General features: G+C 41.0%; 1 protein-coding gene across 7 annotated transcripts in view; it reads left to right on the forward strand.

Moving 5' to 3' along the window:
- The window catches only part of Dennd5b (DENN domain containing 5B), a 119584-nt gene that overhangs the window by 72270 nt on the left and 30701 nt on the right, over positions 1 to 16613 (forward strand). For all 7 annotated transcript variants that reach the window (XM_042054492.1, XM_042054491.1, XM_042054487.1 and 4 more), the window contains 5 exons: positions 1271 to 1421; positions 4050 to 4143; positions 8398 to 8529; positions 13598 to 13750; positions 16104 to 16182. In XM_042054492.1, coding sequence (XP_041910426.1) covers positions 1271 to 1421; positions 4050 to 4143; positions 8398 to 8529; positions 13598 to 13750; positions 16104 to 16182 — 609 coding nt within the window. The remainder of the gene's footprint in view (positions 1 to 1270; positions 1422 to 4049; positions 4144 to 8397; positions 8530 to 13597; positions 13751 to 16103; positions 16183 to 16613) is intronic.

Below are 16613 nucleotides of genomic sequence, written 5' to 3' on the forward strand. Positions count from 1 at the left end.
CGTCACTGTTATATTCCTACGTATACGGGCAATTATTGGAGACCCTTCAAGAAGTGGCAAGTACCTCTCTCTGTGTTTCTAGAAACTGAGGAGATAGATGAATGGAGTTGTTTGTTCACAGAATTATGGCTTTTAATAGTCATGTGAGTGCCTCGCTGGGAGAATTCCATCCCTCTTCCTGACAGAGTGTTTAAACAGAATGAAGTGCCAGCTTCTTAGCTTAACATGTATCTGGAAAATCTTACCAGTTAAAATGGATTTCTCTCTGCCCCTTGGAGCCTGATAATCCCACTCTCGTCGCAGAAATTGTGTGAAGCACTTTTGAAAATGTTCCATTATAGACTTAGCATGCCTGAAAATTAGATGAGGTTCCCAGGAAGTTAAAGACCTGAAACTGTCAAAGGAGACTGTAGTCCATGGCTCCCTCGTCTGGCACAGACAGTGCTTGGTGCAGTGCAGGCATGTGTGCGTTTGTCTTCAGTGCTGGGAACTGAAGTTAGGGCCTTGCCTTGGGCATAACAGAGAAGCGCACAGGTACTTTATACTCTCTGTTCTGAAACAGTCTCAATAAATTGCATAAGAAAGTTGTGAACCCACAATTCTCTTTCCTCAGCTTCCTGACTAGCTGAGCTTACAGGCCTGTACCACTAGCCCTGGCCCCATTATTTCTTTCATCAGTAAAATTGCTTTCTTCCCCCCAGCAAAAGGAAAAAGGAAAAGACATAGAGAAGGGTGTTATTTCTGGCACTGTGTTTTTGTGTTTATGTGCTTCTGCTGCTGTTTTCCTCTAACCAAGAAGAATTTTGATTTGCGGGTGAACCCGGAGGCCCAAACTATCTGCAGTTGATCTTGTATCTTCAGAGCCTTGTGATTTCTATGTAGAAAAACAAGAAATAGTAATATAATTTTCTTTTCCCGACCAATCGCCACAAATCACTATTGACATAAGCCCTTGAAAGTCTTAAGAGTAGACACAACCTCTGACCTCACAAAGTAGGCATGATAATTTCTGAATATTCAGTATTCCCTAGCAGTATAATTACTAAAAAGCTATATTGCTATATGTTCCCTATGGATATGTGTATGTATATATAATATTTTCATTATTTATTTAAAAGTAATCTTTCTAAAGTCATATTTCTGATTATCAATGGCCTTTGTAAAAATCTGTTTCTGAGTGACGGGATGATTTCAGTTTTCTGTAGGTGCATGAATATATGATACAGTGTTTTAGGAACAAAATGCCTCTAATTATAAATTTAATTTATAGCCCAGTCAATTGAGCAAAGACTGATGAAAATGGATCACACTGCAATTCACCCACATCTACTTGATATGAAAATCGGCCAAGGCAAATATGAGCAAGGGTTCTTTCCAAAGCTACAGTCGGATGTCTTGGCAGCAGGACCAGCCAATAACAAGTAAGTGTGTGTTTACCTGCGTGACTGGCTGAATGGAAGAAGGCCAACGTTCTCCAGTGTTAGCTAGGCAGTGTGTGAGCACTGAATAGCTTACCTGTTTGTAATTTCAAATTTAATTGATCCACTGTATGTACTTGACTTTTATTCTGTTACGTAGGGGAAAAGGACACATACACACACACACACACACACACACATGTCCTTCCCCAACTAATGTCCACACTTACTTGTTTATTTTTTAGACCACTGACTCTAATTAGTGCTGGCAGTATGTGAGAGGGTAGGACCAGCCTCTGGAGCATGGGCAACCTAGCAGGGACCATGTGCCCTGAGGAAAGCTGACTCTCCCTCCAGCAGCTGCTCTTTGGAAGAAGTGGGACTTGGTGAATGCTGGAGTCTGTCTTGCAGGCAGAGGCAGCTCACACCCTTTCTCCTCAGCCCCTGGCTTCTGCCGTCTTTTCATTCCCTCTGCAATGGCCCCTGCGCCTTTTAGGGACAGGGTGTGATGCAGACACCCCTGCCTGTGTCTAGAGTACTGGGACTGCAGGTGTGATCAGCCTTCTGTTTTAAGTAATGCTGGAGAGGAATCTGAAGGTGTTTCGCGTGGGGTGAGAATTCTGCCAACTGAGCTACAGCTCCAGGTCTCGAGTTTTCTTTTACTTCTAAATGTTCTAGAATTGTTTGAATTGCTTGGATATAAATGAGTACACTGTTGCCCTAGCAGTCTTTGTTTCCATTTGCAAACATTATAGTTCTCATCCATCTATTTGGTAAGTGTTGGTTGTACCGTTAGTATATATGAAGATTATCTTGGTTAAAGATTTAGCAGTGAATCCAGCTTGGTGGTACATACCTGTAATCTTGGCATTTGGGTAACTGAGGCAAATTCAAGGGCTACATAGAAAGACTGTTTCAGGAAGAAGAAATAATTTAACAATGAAATTAATATAACAATAAAAAACATTTTCAAGCATGAGGATAAAAAGCATTAAAAATAGAGATATAACTTACAGCAAGCAAGATGGCTGACAATTGCAGTCCTAGCACAAAGGAATCTGAGACGGGAGGAGCACAGCCTCAGGACCAGTCCATAACCACTTGTAACTCCAGCTCCAGAGGGTCTTATGCCATGCGTGGGCACCTACACATAGACGTGTACACTCATAGTTAAAATAAAAGTTAATCTTTTTAAGTAGAAACTCAGAAATTTATTTTATTCTTTTAGGACACTACAATTAAGGTGTTATAAATTATGAGCTTGAGAATATTCTTTTTGCTAAAAATATTTACCTATATTTACTTGGAACACATCAAGGAGACTTGCATTTATGTGATATAATCAGGGATCAACTTGAGTTAAGACCTGACTTGATGCTGGGTGTGGTGGTGCACACTTTTAATCCCAGCATGGAGAGACAGAGGCAGGGGGATCTTGTGTTCAAGACTAGTATAGTCTGCATAGTTCCAAGACAGCCAGAGCTACACATGTCTTTTAAAAAAAAAATTCAGGCGGTGGTGGCACATGCCTTTAATCCCAGCACTGGGGAGGAGGCAGGTGGATCTCTGTGAATTCGAGGCCAGCCTGGTCTACAAGAGCTAGTTCCAGGACAGGCTCTAAAAAAAGCTGCAGAAGCCGGGCGGTGGTGGCGCACGCCTTTAATCCCAGCACTCGGGAGGCAGAGGCAGGCGGATCTCTGTGAATTCGAGGCCAGCCTGGTCTACAAGAGCTAGCTCCAGGACAGGCACCAAAAGCTATAAAGAAACCCTGTCTCGAAAAACCAAAAAAAAAAAGTCTGACTTGTTATTATGTTTATTATGTATCTAGCACTTAGTACCTCCCTTTTAAAATCTCAAATTTTATTTTTTAAAAATGTTTGTGTGCATCTGTGTCTGTGTGAATGTGTCATGTGACACTGGATCCCTTGGGGGCTGAAAGAGGGCATCAGATCCTTGGAAACTGGTTACAGGTGCTGGAACCAAACTCAGGTTCTCTGGAAAAGCACCAAGGACTCCTTATTGCTGACCTCTCTCCAGTTCCTAATCTCAGTTTTTAAAAAGTGTTAATTGTGGTGATGGTTGTGAATATCCAAAACCCATTAGATTGAGTGCTCTGAATGGGTAAGTTAAATGGTATCTAAAATTATAACTTTAAGCATATTTTGAAAAGAATTGGTTGAAAGGACTGAGCATGGTGGTTGTACAGAAAACAGAAGGATCATGATTTCAAAGCCAGACAAAAGTGCACAGCAAGACTGTCCAAAGAAAAAACAAGGGAAGCAGAAAACAGAACAGCTGCTGTCAGCCTCCCGTGCAGAACGGCTCACTCTTTCTGGGTGGTTGTTTTGTTTTGTTGTTGTTTGGTTTGGTTTTGTGTAGTTGCTTTGAAGGAGGTTGGTGTTTTTGGTTTTTGTTTGGTTTTGGTTTTTTGAAACTAGATTTCTCTATGTAGCTGTGGCTGTCCAGGAACTCACTGTAGACCTGGCTGGTCTCCAACTCAGAGATCCTCCTGCCTCTGCCTCCCGTGCTGGAATTACAGGCTGTCACCACTGCCCAGCCCATTATTTCTTCATGTCTTTTTATTTGGATGGTTTCCTTAGTCTATATTGTCTTGGCGTATTTGTTTTCCAGTCGCTGGGTGAGCCGAAATGCCACAGCACAGCGCCGGAAAGAACGCCTTCGCCAGCATTCTGAGCACATTGGACTAGACAATGACTTACGGGAGGTATGTGGTCTGCCTGCCCGGGGTGCAGTCATCTTACTTTAAAATACTATTTTCATACTGAAGTGTAACAGAAAGCCTTTTTCCAGTTTTGTCCTTTTATTCATCTAAAATAGGGCTGTATTTCTTTGTATTAAATCTAATAGAAGCTGTGTTTAGGGTAAAGTTTTGGTTATTAGGTCTTCTGAAGGGAGCAACATTGAGGTACACATATATCTACATTTCAAATATAATTTAAAGTTAGTAAGTAAAGATATATTAATGCATTCTTTCTCTTTGGCTTGCTGACCATTTTTTAGAAGTGCCAGAACTGTTTTTAGATATAGATCTATATGCTTTATTTGTATTCATTGAAAATAAAATTCAAATTATGTTTAAATAATTGTTTCATCTCGTGATCAAAAAATGCAAACAAAAATCTTGTTCATTGTTTCATAAGCTCAAATGTGTAGAAATACAACAGAAAACATCCTTCCAAACTGAAGCCTTTCTTGTCCATTGCCTTTCCTTCACTGCCCTCTCCATGCTGTGACCTTACCATATGCATGCAGGTTTTGCTTCTTTTTTCTTTTTCTTGTTCCTTTTCCTTTTTCTGCTTTTCTGTCATTGAAACGTCGCCATCATCTTAGCCTTCGGGGGAACTTTTGGTCTGTCAGAACTCCATGGCATTCTGGGAGTGGGATCAGGGCCCAACTGCTCCTGCACGGCTTCCTAAAAAGTCCTTCTCTGAGTGCTGCCTGGTATGTCCTCGCCCCGAAAGTGCTTCCCAAGATGTTCCTGGGTCCTGTCCTTGGTGTTTCTGGAATGACACACACACATGAGTGCATGTAGCATGTTTTGCTCTATGCTTCATCTTGTGTTTTCTGCCTGTTTGTGCTAGAATGTGCTCGCACAATTAATTCTATGCTATTGACAGTAAAACAGCTTTCAAATCCCGAGTCATTGGGATGTGTTTGTATATATGTGTATGTATGTAATACATACACACACACATACACACACATACACGTGTGTGTACATATCCTCGATAACAAATTGCTTTTCTTCTAAGTGGGAGAGGAATGTAAATTCTTTATTTTAAGCCTTTTTTCCGCACAAGTGCAGAGGTAGCTGAGTTTCACTTTCTCTTTGCTAGATGTTTGTCTTCGCACCATTTTACTTTCCTGGTCTACATTTTGTGTTTCAGAAAACTCTCTCGCTCGTCACCATGGATTGTTAGTACCTTTGAGGTTCTCTTGTCTAACTTGACATTTTAGCTTTCCAGCAAGAAATTTGCCCACAGTTAAATGGACGTGCAGAGCAGAGCTGAGCACAAGACTCCTAATGTCCAGGCTCGGGTATCTTCCCACTATTCATGCATACGAGTTTGCTCTAACCCCTGCTTACCTGAGAATACGAATGGTCTGAGACTCTGGCTTACAACTTTTTCTTGTTATGTTATTAGTTTACATTTATAGTAGTCTTGTCTTCCAATAAGTTAGCTCCAATTAGAAGGTTAGAATCTCTATTAGAAAACTGTGGAGAAGGTACTTAGTTTCAAATTCAGTGTTTATTAAACAAGATTGTAATTTCATATATATTTACTAGTGGCTTATTGCTTTTATATTATGTATTTATTTATTTTTTGTTTGCTTTTCTTGGTTTGTTGTTGTCCTTGTTTTGTTGTTTTGAGACAGAATTTCAACCGTATAACTCTGACTGATCTGGAACTCAGAGATCTGCATGCCTCTGCCTCCCAAGACCTGGGATTAATGGTGTGCACCGCCCACATCCTGGTGGTTTTTTGTTGTTTTTGGTTTTTTTTGGTTTGGTTTGGTTTTTTTTTTTTTTTTTTTTTTTTTTTTTTTTTTTTTTTTTTTTTTGCTTTTTGTGTGTGTCTGTCTATCTGTCTGAGTATGTGTATGCCACATGAGTACAGTACCCTCAGAAGGCATTGGATCTCTTGTAGCTAGAGTTACAGTTGGTTGTGAACTGAACCAACTGTGAAGTGGGGTCAGGAACCAAACCCAGGTCCTCTGCAAGAGCAATTACCTGTGCTTTTGTTTTTGAGACAGGAACTCCTATATCCTAGCCTGCCTTCACCTGGCATGTGTTTAAGGATGATCTTGAACTTCTGATTCTCCTTTCTCACCTCCTAAGTACTGGGATTAAAACATGCACCACTATACCCATTTTGGTTTGTTTTTAATAATAATAATATTTATTATTGTTATTGTGGTGGTAGTAGTTTTATGAGTCGGGTTCTCACTATGTACACTTGGCTGTCTTGAAGCTCCCTGTGTAGACCAGGCTGACCTCCAGTTTACAGAAATCATACCTTGGCCTCCCTAGTGCTGGGATGAAAGATGTGGACCACCACACCTGACCTTTATTTTTATTTTTAAATTAAGTTCATGCTTGTGAGGCTATGTGCACTCGAGTGCAGGCCTATGGAGGCCAGAGACATCACATACTCCTGGAGCTGGAGTTACCTGAGCTACCTGGTGTAGGTGCTGGAAGCCGAACTTAAGTGCTCTGCAAAATCAGCACACACTCGGGACCATTTCTCTAACCCGGCACCCCAGGTTTTATACGGTGCTGGGGATAAACCAGGGTTCTGTCTGTGCTAGCCAAGCACTCTACAGTTGAGCTGTATCCCCAGTGGGAAAGCTCTTTAAACATTAAAAATGTATTTTTACTAATCTTTATATCTAGCTTTTAATTCTGTCCCCAAGTAACAATAGAAAATGAAAATATAATTCTCATGTAGATGCCACCTTGTAGCTCAGATTGATTTTTCTGAAACTGCTTTTTTTTTCTCCTACATTTAGTTACTTGAAAATTAACCTTAAATATGTTTCTATGCCCACTGCTATATTTAATGTCCTTACTGATAATAGTTTTCTCATTCTCAATTTTCCTTTTTTTCCTTTGAAAAATATTAAAGCAGAAAAGTGCATGTAAGTGCTGAAGAACCTGTCACACAGGGAATTCATTTGTTTCAATGGTTCTTTAAAATTGTTAGACTGAGAAGCCATGTTATGCTGTTAATGTTGCCTTTTGTCATGTATATTGAGAGAAACTAATCACTTGATTCTCAGTCTGTGGAACCTTCAGCAGCTTTAGCAGGTAGGGGAAACAAATTCTCTTACATTCAAAGACTGCAAAGGATTTTACACATTTTATAGTATTCCGTTCTCCCCTTAAGATAAGGATAGATTTACGTTTGTGCCTGTAAATGTGTCAGTTCACCAGCAACAAAACACTAGTTATACTACATGATTTAGAGCAGTTCTTAAAAATGTGGTCTTAACACACTTGTATCTTTAGAGACTCTGCCTTGTAATCTTGATGCAGCGTACAAGCAGAAACTATAGTTTTGCACTAACTAGGTATATGGGGATTGTTTGGTTTGCTTGCTTGTTTATTGTTGCTGTTTTGAGATATGGTCTTGAGTAACCCAGCCTGGCCTTCAGCTTGCTACTAGACGTCAGTGACCTTGAAATCTTTTTCCTCCTTCTGCCTTCACCTTTCAAGTACCCAGGCTATAGGTGTGCACCACCAAATGTGGTTTAAGTAGTACTCAGGACAGATTGCAAGTTCTGTGCACAATGAGCAAGCTCTGAGCTGCAGCCCCTTCCCTGTTTTTGACTTTTATGGAAATTGACTAAACAAAGTTCAAGAATATTGGAATGGATGTTTTTGTGTTTTTATGTGTGTAGCCACAAAGTCAGGGAAGGTTTTATGCAGACACGAGCCCCCATGTTTGCAGCACGTCATGCTTTTCAGCCTTTTCTGTGAACTATAGCGTGCATCATACCGTGAGATGCAGCAACATTAGATGCTCATCGATATGATTGAGGTCATAAAACTAGTTACAGTACAATACTGGTACTATTGAAATTTAGAGCTGAGGATTTGGCTGGAGAGTAGTACCCCAGATGATTAAGGGATGTGAAGTCTTTGTTTTTGAGTCTTTTCTTGATCCTAACTAATTATAATTGTGGTGGTCCCATTAAAAAGACTAAACTCAATGAAACTCCTGGCTTTGAATGAATTTCAACTTAATAATGTTTCTGTCACTTTCCTTTTCACAAGAGTTAACTGTTTCAAGAGGAGTACACATGTCTTCTGCCTTCCATCAAGAGCACTAAAACCCTAATTGCTTTTATACACATACACTTAAGGCCTTTTTTACATCTTGCTTGTTGTATTTGTTCATGTAAGTTTTAAGTAGAAAAGAATGTTTACACATTTCAAAATACTCCTGATTTTTAGAAATATATGCAAGAGGCGCGAAGCTTAGGAAAGAACATGAGGCAACCGAAGTTGTCAGATCTCTCACCTGCTGTGATTGCACAAACCAACTGGAAATTCGTAGAAGGCTTATTAAAAGAATGCAGAATGAAGGTACGTATGCTGCTGCCACACGGTATGCTTCAAATTACACCATGTGTGGGTCCGACCTGAGTCTGCACGGTGTGCATTCATATTACACCATGTGTGGGTCCGACCTGAGTCGGCCCCAGTTCTGCCTGGAGCTTCTCTGAAAAGAAAGTTTATCGTTTTATTTTTTATGAGTCTGTATGCTACATGTGGGAGTGCCCATGAAGGTCAAGAAAGGGCATCAGATCTTCAGTGACTGGCATTACAGATGGTTGTGAGCTACTATGTGGGTGTTGTAGTGTGAAGCGGCGGGGCTGTGTTCCGCCACCCGGCCCGGGCTGTGTCCCGCCACCCGGCTAGCTTTACCCAAAATAATTACACGGAAACTGTATTCTTTTAAAACACTGCCTGGCCCATTATCTGTAGCCTCTTATTGGCTAATTCTCACATCTTCCTTTAACCCATATTTAGTAATCTGTGTAGCACCATGAGGTGTGGCTTACCAGGAGAGATCTTAACCTGCGTCCATCTCGGAGAGGAGCAGCATGGAGTCTCACTATGGCGAATGCCTGAAGCGTCTCCCCCACTCTACTTCCTTGTTCCCACAATTCTGTTCTGTCTACTCCACCTACCTAATTTTCTCTTAAAGGGCCAAGGCAGTTTTCTTTATTAATAATGAAAGTAACACATAAACACTCCTCCATCATTTCCCCTTTTTCTGTTTAAACAAAAAAGAAAGGCTTTAACTTTAACATAGTAAAATTACATGTAACAAAACAGTTATCAAGCAAGTATTACAGTTACAATATTTAAATCTATTTTATCTTTTATCATAACTAAGGAAAGCTATAACTATCTATTTATTCTTCAACTCCATCAAAGACTCCAGAAGGATACAATGCTACCTAAGTAAACAAGAAATAAGTAACTTATAAAACTCTAGAAATGACAGAGACAACTCGCTGCCTGGACAGTCACCCAAAGTTCCTCTGTACCTTTGGGGCATCCATCTTCAGCCTTCAGGCCCACAGTATCCAGCAGACATTTCCATGAAGCAGAAAAATTCCAAAGACAGTTCAGTCACTTTCTGCTGTGTCCTGCAGAACGTCTCGCAGACTCTTTCACGAATCAGGAACCCTGAGAGACCATCTCACCTTTAGGCAAGTTTAGCAGTCCTCTTTCTGTGGGTTCCTTGTGTCCAGTTTATGCAACAGTCCAGGCAAGAGCAGTTTCTTGCCCAAATGGCTAACAAACTCCATAAGTAGCCTCTTCGATGCCCATCTTCCTCTTGAAGTAGATTGGTGCTGCCAGGAGCAGACGTGTCTCATTGTCATGAAAAACCCTAAGTTATTAAAACATTAAATGCCATATTCTGCAGTCTTTGAAAGATATGAAGAATGCCTATCTGAAATATATCTATGCACATCTAGAAAATGACTAACATGACTACAAGCTTGACTATTAATCGATGATTATCCATTAACAACCTATATTTCCTAATTATACATTACATTCTTTAAAATGAACTACAATCACAATAGCTTAATCAAGATCAGAAATACATATACATATAACAAAATTGACCTTAAAATCTATACCAATGCAAATTCATATCTATATCTCCCCCTTTAAATGTAAAAGAACATTTATAAGCAATATTTGGGAAAATGGGCGCAGTTTTTTCTCTCCAAACTGCTTCCTGCTGAATGGGGGCGTTGTTATTTAGGTCTTTCATGGTATAACCTGTGTGCTAGGTTCCTCTCAGTTGGCAGTTGAGTGAAGTAATTTTTTGAAGATGTTCACAGCAACCTTTCAGGAGGGCGTGGTCTATCATACCATATTGGGATAGAAGCAATCCACAGAGTCTCGTCCTCTGTGAAAACAAAAGAAGAAACTCTTTTCCAAAGCATCATGTTCTTAGATCCAAATCCTGAAGTCATACCGTTAAGATGTCCATTCTGGTATAGCCTGGCAGCCCATATAATGAAATGTCTCTCTGTACTTAGCTCCTTTACAGTCAAAAAAATCAAAGAAAACACAACAAAATACATAATCCAGACTCTCTGTGAATTTTCCATTTTTACGTGGCTTATTTTTACTCTATCACTTTACTTCTTTTAATCTATAACTATCTATATTCTGTCTCTTTAAAGACTTTAACCTTTTTTTTTAAGGCATTAACTTTATTCTCTATATTTTCTTTTTCTCTCTTTTAAACCTACGTGAGCCATTTAAAGGCCTTCTATGTCTGAATCTTTTCTATTGTGAATCTGTAATTTTTTACTATCCAGGAGCACTTCTTAAAAGGTTAACCACTTCTTAAAAACTTAAGTTGCGCCAGGTAGGGGTAATACAGTACCGCCTGTTTACAGCCAAGTCTAAACCTTAACTGCGCTGTTATCATGGTAATTACGATAGTTCCTGCCTGAGGTCAGCACAATTCAGCGTGGCGGAGCAGAGCCGGAGCCACTCCTGCCTCAGAGCATGGTCTCAGAGAACCTTCTTTCCGATCCCCAGCGGGCACACAAACATCCAGTCCATAAAAGCCACTGAAATGCTTTATATAGCCAGAGTTTGCACTGGCGGCACAGCGCAGGAAGCTGCATTTTAAAATGACTCAGCTTTTTTTTTTTTTTTTTTTTGTGCCGCTATTGCGGAAACAGGAGATCTCTCTACAGCATGTCCAGGCAAACAGCAAAAAGCCGTGTTAAACTCTCTCTCTCCTTTATTTAAAGCTTTTTCAGGTTTTTACGTGGATTTGGTCACCACGTTGGCGCGCCAAACTGTAATGTGAAGCGGCGGGGCTGTGTTCCGCCACCCGGCCCGGGCTGTGTCCCGCCACCCGGCTAGCTTTACCCAAAATAATTACACGGAAACTGTATTCTTTTAAAACACTGCCTGGCCCATTATCTGTAGCCTCTTATTGGCTAATTCTCACATCTTCCTTTAACCCATATTTAGTAATCTGTGTAGCACCATGAGGTGTGGCTTACCAGGAGAGATCTTAACCTGCGTCCATCTCGGAGAGGTCTCCCCCACTCTACTTCCTTGTTCCCACAATTCTGTTCTGTCTACTCCACCTACCTAATTTTCTCTTAAAGGGCCAAGGCAGTTTTCTTTATTAATAATGAAAGTAACACATAAACACTCCTCCATCAGGGTGTGGGAATCAAACCTAGGTCCTCTGCAAGAACAGCCAATGCTCTTAACCACTGAGACACCTCTCCAAGCTTCAGAAGAAACTTTTTTGTAACATAGACCTGGATATGACCTTCACTAAAATCGTGAACCTCCATGAAGTCTCCATTGCCCACAGCATCAATGACATGGGAGCCTTGCATAGTTTTTCTTATTTTTTTTTAAATTTTATTTATATGTATACCGTGTTCGGCCTGCATATACACCTGCAGGCCAGAAGAGAGCACAGATGATTGTGAGCCATCATGTGGTTGCTGGGAGTTGAACGCAGGACCTCTGTAATTGCAGACAGTGCTCTTAACCTCTGAGCCATCTCTCCAGCCCATCTTTTTAACTATTGTATTGAATATGGTGTGTGCGCATACACGCGTTTGTGTGTGTGTGTGTGTGTGTGTGTGTGTGTGTGTGTGTGTGTGTGTGTAGCGCCTAGGCACACATGTGGAAGTCAGAGAACAACAGAGTCAGTTCTTACCGTCCACCTCGTTTTGAGGCAGCATCTTTCTTGTTTGTTGCTATGACTATGGCTGTTTGAAAATAGCAGACCCATGATCTTCATCCCAATCTTCCATATCAGCATTGAGATTGGAGGTGTGTGTCACATTACCCAGTTTGACATGGGTTCCCAGGATCTGAACTCAGGTGGTCAGGCTTGTACAACAACAAACCATCTCCCCAGCCCTTAGGTCTTGTCCTCTTCTTCAGCATGATGTTAAACCACTCATAAGTTACATAAAGAATGTTACTCTCTTATATGAAAATGGCGTATATACCTGTATAAAGCCTTGCTGGTGCTCATATACATTACTACATGTGCTTAAGGTAAAAGATCCTAACTATGTTATAACCATGTTATCGCCAGCCTCTGTGAATATTAGACGTAATTCTCACAGAACTGCCTATAGATCTATAGATATGAAGTATCTATAGAAATGAAAAACCTCTAAACCTCAGTTTTTTTTTTTAAAGTAACGTGAGCATATTCAGTAAAAGCACTGTTTTCAACATCCGTTTTTTTTTTTTTTTTTTTTTTTCTTTTTTCTTTTTTTGGTTTTTCGAGACAGGGTTTCTCTGCAGCTTTTTTGGAGCCTGTCCTGGAACTAGCTCTTGTAGACCAGGCTGGCCTCGAACTCACAGAGATCCGCCTGCCTCTGCCTCCCGAGTGCTGGGATTAAAGGCGTGCGCCACCACCGCCCTGCTTCAACATCCGTGTTTATGGGTCATTAGAGAAGGCGCCACCTAGGGGAGCAGTATGCTCTCTCACTTTACATTTGCAATGCTAGCTAGGGTTGATGCGAATTAATTTGCCTGAAACTGGTTTTCATTTTCTGATACATCTTGTGAGCAAAGAAAAGAGAAAAAGGAGAGAAGAGGAAAATCCTAGTTCTCTTACAAACTAGGAAGTTCTCAAAAACAGAAAATGGGAGGAAAAGAAAAAATATAGAGCTGCTCATTTCTGTTGTGGTTTTGGCTCAAGTGCAGAAAGCTTTAGTTCGCCAAGGTGCTAGAGTCAGGAAAGGTCAAATGGTTGTGATAGGTCAAGGTGCTGGTGTCAGAAAGTGCACTTTCTAGATTCAAGGTGATTGTAGATGATCTAGAAGAATTATATTATTACAGAAGTTAACAATCTAAATTACATGTATTTTTCAACATCACAATGCCTTACAAGCATTTTATTTCTTCATTGGTGCCCTAACACTTCTCTGACATAATAGTAAAATATAGAAAGTATTGCTCCAACCAGCTGACCACCATATTAAGATATTTTCTCCATGGTGACTGAAAATATGTAACTAGAATTGTAATAAAGGAAGCCAGATTTCCTGAGCTAGTGATTGATTCCTTGGTTTTGAGTGTCGCTGATGTGATAATTTATGACCAGCCATGATGTTTTCAGACAAAACGCATGTTGGTAGAGAAGATGGGACATGAAGCAGTGGAGCTGGGCCATGGAGAAGCGAACATCACTGGCTTGGAAGAGAATACCTTGATCGCCAGCCTCTGCGACCTACTGGAGCGGATATGGAGCCATGGCTTACAGGTCAAGCAGGTAAATAACTCGAGGTGATAACGGCTTGGGCAGTCAAGGGCTTATTTATGTCAGGTACTGTTCAGTGTGGCGCACACCTGTAATCCCAGCACTGGGGAGGCAGAGGCAGGCAGGCAACTCTACAGTGCTGGCCCCGGGCCAGTCAGGGTTACACAGAGACCTTGTCCCAAAAGAAGAAAAAGGAAAGGAGGCAAGGATGAGCTGCCAAGTGGCAGGTGCTCAAAAGACCCTCCTGGAAGTTGTCCTCTCATTTCCATACATGAATGAGAAGTATGACAAGAAAAAGATCTCACAAGATAACTAGATACATATCACAGGCCATTCAGTTCCAGAAAAAACAAAAACAAAAAAAAAAAACAATCCAGACTAGATGTGGTGGCATACACCCTTAATCTCACCACGTGGAAGGCAGAGAAAGGTAGAGGTAAGCTGGCGTACAACGTGAGTTCCAGGCCAGCCAAGCCTCAACAGTGAGACGGGGGGGACGGGGGACACATAATCTATGATCAGGAGGTGGTTGGAGGATCTTTAGTGATAAACAGGAAGATACAAAATTGCGCATGTGTTGAGAGAGCAGGCCCCCACACTCAGGAGAGAGGGCCTATCCTTCACCACAGATGTAGGAGAGCCGCTATGGCATGGACCTAGGAAGGCTGGCTCTGCCCTTGCCTGAGGGGGCGGTTCCAGTGCCCCCAACTACCAGCTTAGCTACCATCCAGACCCACATTCTGTCCCATCTATAACTGCTGGAGTTTATAAAGGGACTGGTCTTGTGGAACAATAGTCACAGAATCTCAGTTACTTGGAACAACAGCAGGATATCTGAGAGGAGTTTCCATGAGGATCCAGTGACAACTGTGGCCAGAGGCCTTGAACCAGACCAGTGCTCATTGCAATGAGCTTTCTGTGGGTGGGGCTGAGTGGACAAAGGGGTACACTGCATGACACCCCACAGCACTTAATACCACTAGCATGAATGAAGAGGTGTTGGAAAGATGGAGGAGTGAGGTGGAGGTTTTTTGTGGGGTTTTTTTCTGCTTTGTTTTAGTTCATTTTTGTGTGGGTTCTTTGCAGGGATGCTACAGGGTGAGGGATGGATATTGAGGGACTGGGAGGTGAGTGGGATTGGTGCATGATGTTAAATTCCCAAAGACTCAATAAAGAATTATGTTTTAAAAATTGTAAATATGTTGCAGAAATTATACCCTTTGTACATTATGTTAAGTATCTACTTTTGAACAGATTTTTAAAAATGTGCTAACCAAGCCAGGTCTGGTGGTGCATTGTGATTAGTCCCATTATTGTGGGATATTCACCAGAGAAGACTGCTCAGACCTGGGCTTAAGCCAACAGGAATCTTTATTAGCCATCTGGCAACGATGCTGGCTATAGCACTGAGCCGCCTTCTGGGTGAGCCTTTAAGACAAAAACCATGTCCTGGGTTGACACACTTCAGTTAAGAAGAACAGTTAACCGGAAGCAGAACTACAAAAGCTAAAAAGCAAGGTTATTGTGTTCAGAGACTTTCCCAGGACTATGGACTTTGTCTACGTGCTGAGTTTTACAGCCTAAATGCCACTTTATCATGGAGTCAGTTGTGCTAAGGTCTAGGGGCTTATTAAGGTCTGGGGCCTTGTCTGGGGTGACAGAGGCAGATGGACCCTGTAAGAGATATCTTGTCCGTCCGTCCCTCCCACCGCAAAAAAAGAAAAGAAAATGCTAACCAAAATTAATAGTTCTTTATCATTTTAAGTTATCTAGTAATTCAAGGTGGAGAAATTTAAATGGTCTCTCTGCTTTTGTTTCAGGTTGCTTTTTCTAAAAGGCTCTTTGTCTTTCTCCTCTCTAATTTTCATCCTTCATTGCTGCTCCATAAATCTAAAGATATTTCATACCAAGATACACAAATACAACTAGTCTTTTATGTCCATGTTTTTTACTGTGGCCTAATCACATACAACTTTGATGAGCTAAGTCCAGAGTGCTTCAACACTGCCCCGGCCTTCTTAACTACTTCCCTCTGCCAGGCTCTTGCCAGGATTCCCAGCAAAGCAAAGGAAGACTTGTACAACACATGAAATGAGATGCTCAGAATCTTACACAAGATTGAGAATATGGCTTGGTATTACAATGTTTGCCTGTAAAACAGTTTCCTATTTTCAGTCTCCAACATTACCAAAAGTGGGGAGCGGAGGGGGGATAGCAGGTGGGGGAGTTTACATAGCTGAGAATTGATGATCCGGAGTCGCCAGACTTGTCAGTAGCCAATATAATATCACTGGTCCTGATGATAGATTATTTTTTGATTAATTGTTTCTTTAAAGTGAGCATTTGATGTGTCTTGTGTTTTCAGGGGAAGTCTGCCTTGTGGTCACATTTAATTCATTTCCAGGACAGAGAAGAGAAACAAGAGCACCTTACAGATTCACCAGGTAAGAAGGTGTTGGGATAAGATAGATTGCTTCAAGTCTCGTGTATACTAGGCTAACCTTGTACTCTTGATCTTCCTGTCTTCGCCTCCCAAGTGCTGGGATTATAGGCATGGGCCACCACACCTAGCTTGAGATAGATTGGTTTGATAGAACAGGCAGTATGAGACAATGAGAAGAATCATTTTAGATGAGTTTGTCTCTATCTGAAATTTACCCATGTTGTCAGTAAGGATAAAATAGAAGAAGCAATATTATGAGATATGAATCTACAGAAACTTACTTGATTTTTCTGTCTTCTTTCTTTTTCTCTTTTTTTTAAATTACAGTATTGTTTGGCCAATATCTTAGACGTATTTCTAACTAACTCTTACCTTAAATTAACCCATTTCTATTAATCTGTATCACCACAAGACTGTGGCCTACTAGAAAGG

This window comes from Arvicola amphibius, chromosome 2, assembly GCF_903992535.2.
Source record: "Arvicola amphibius chromosome 2, mArvAmp1.2, whole genome shotgun sequence".
Classification (NCBI taxonomy): domain Eukaryota; kingdom Metazoa; phylum Chordata; class Mammalia; order Rodentia; family Cricetidae; genus Arvicola; species Arvicola amphibius.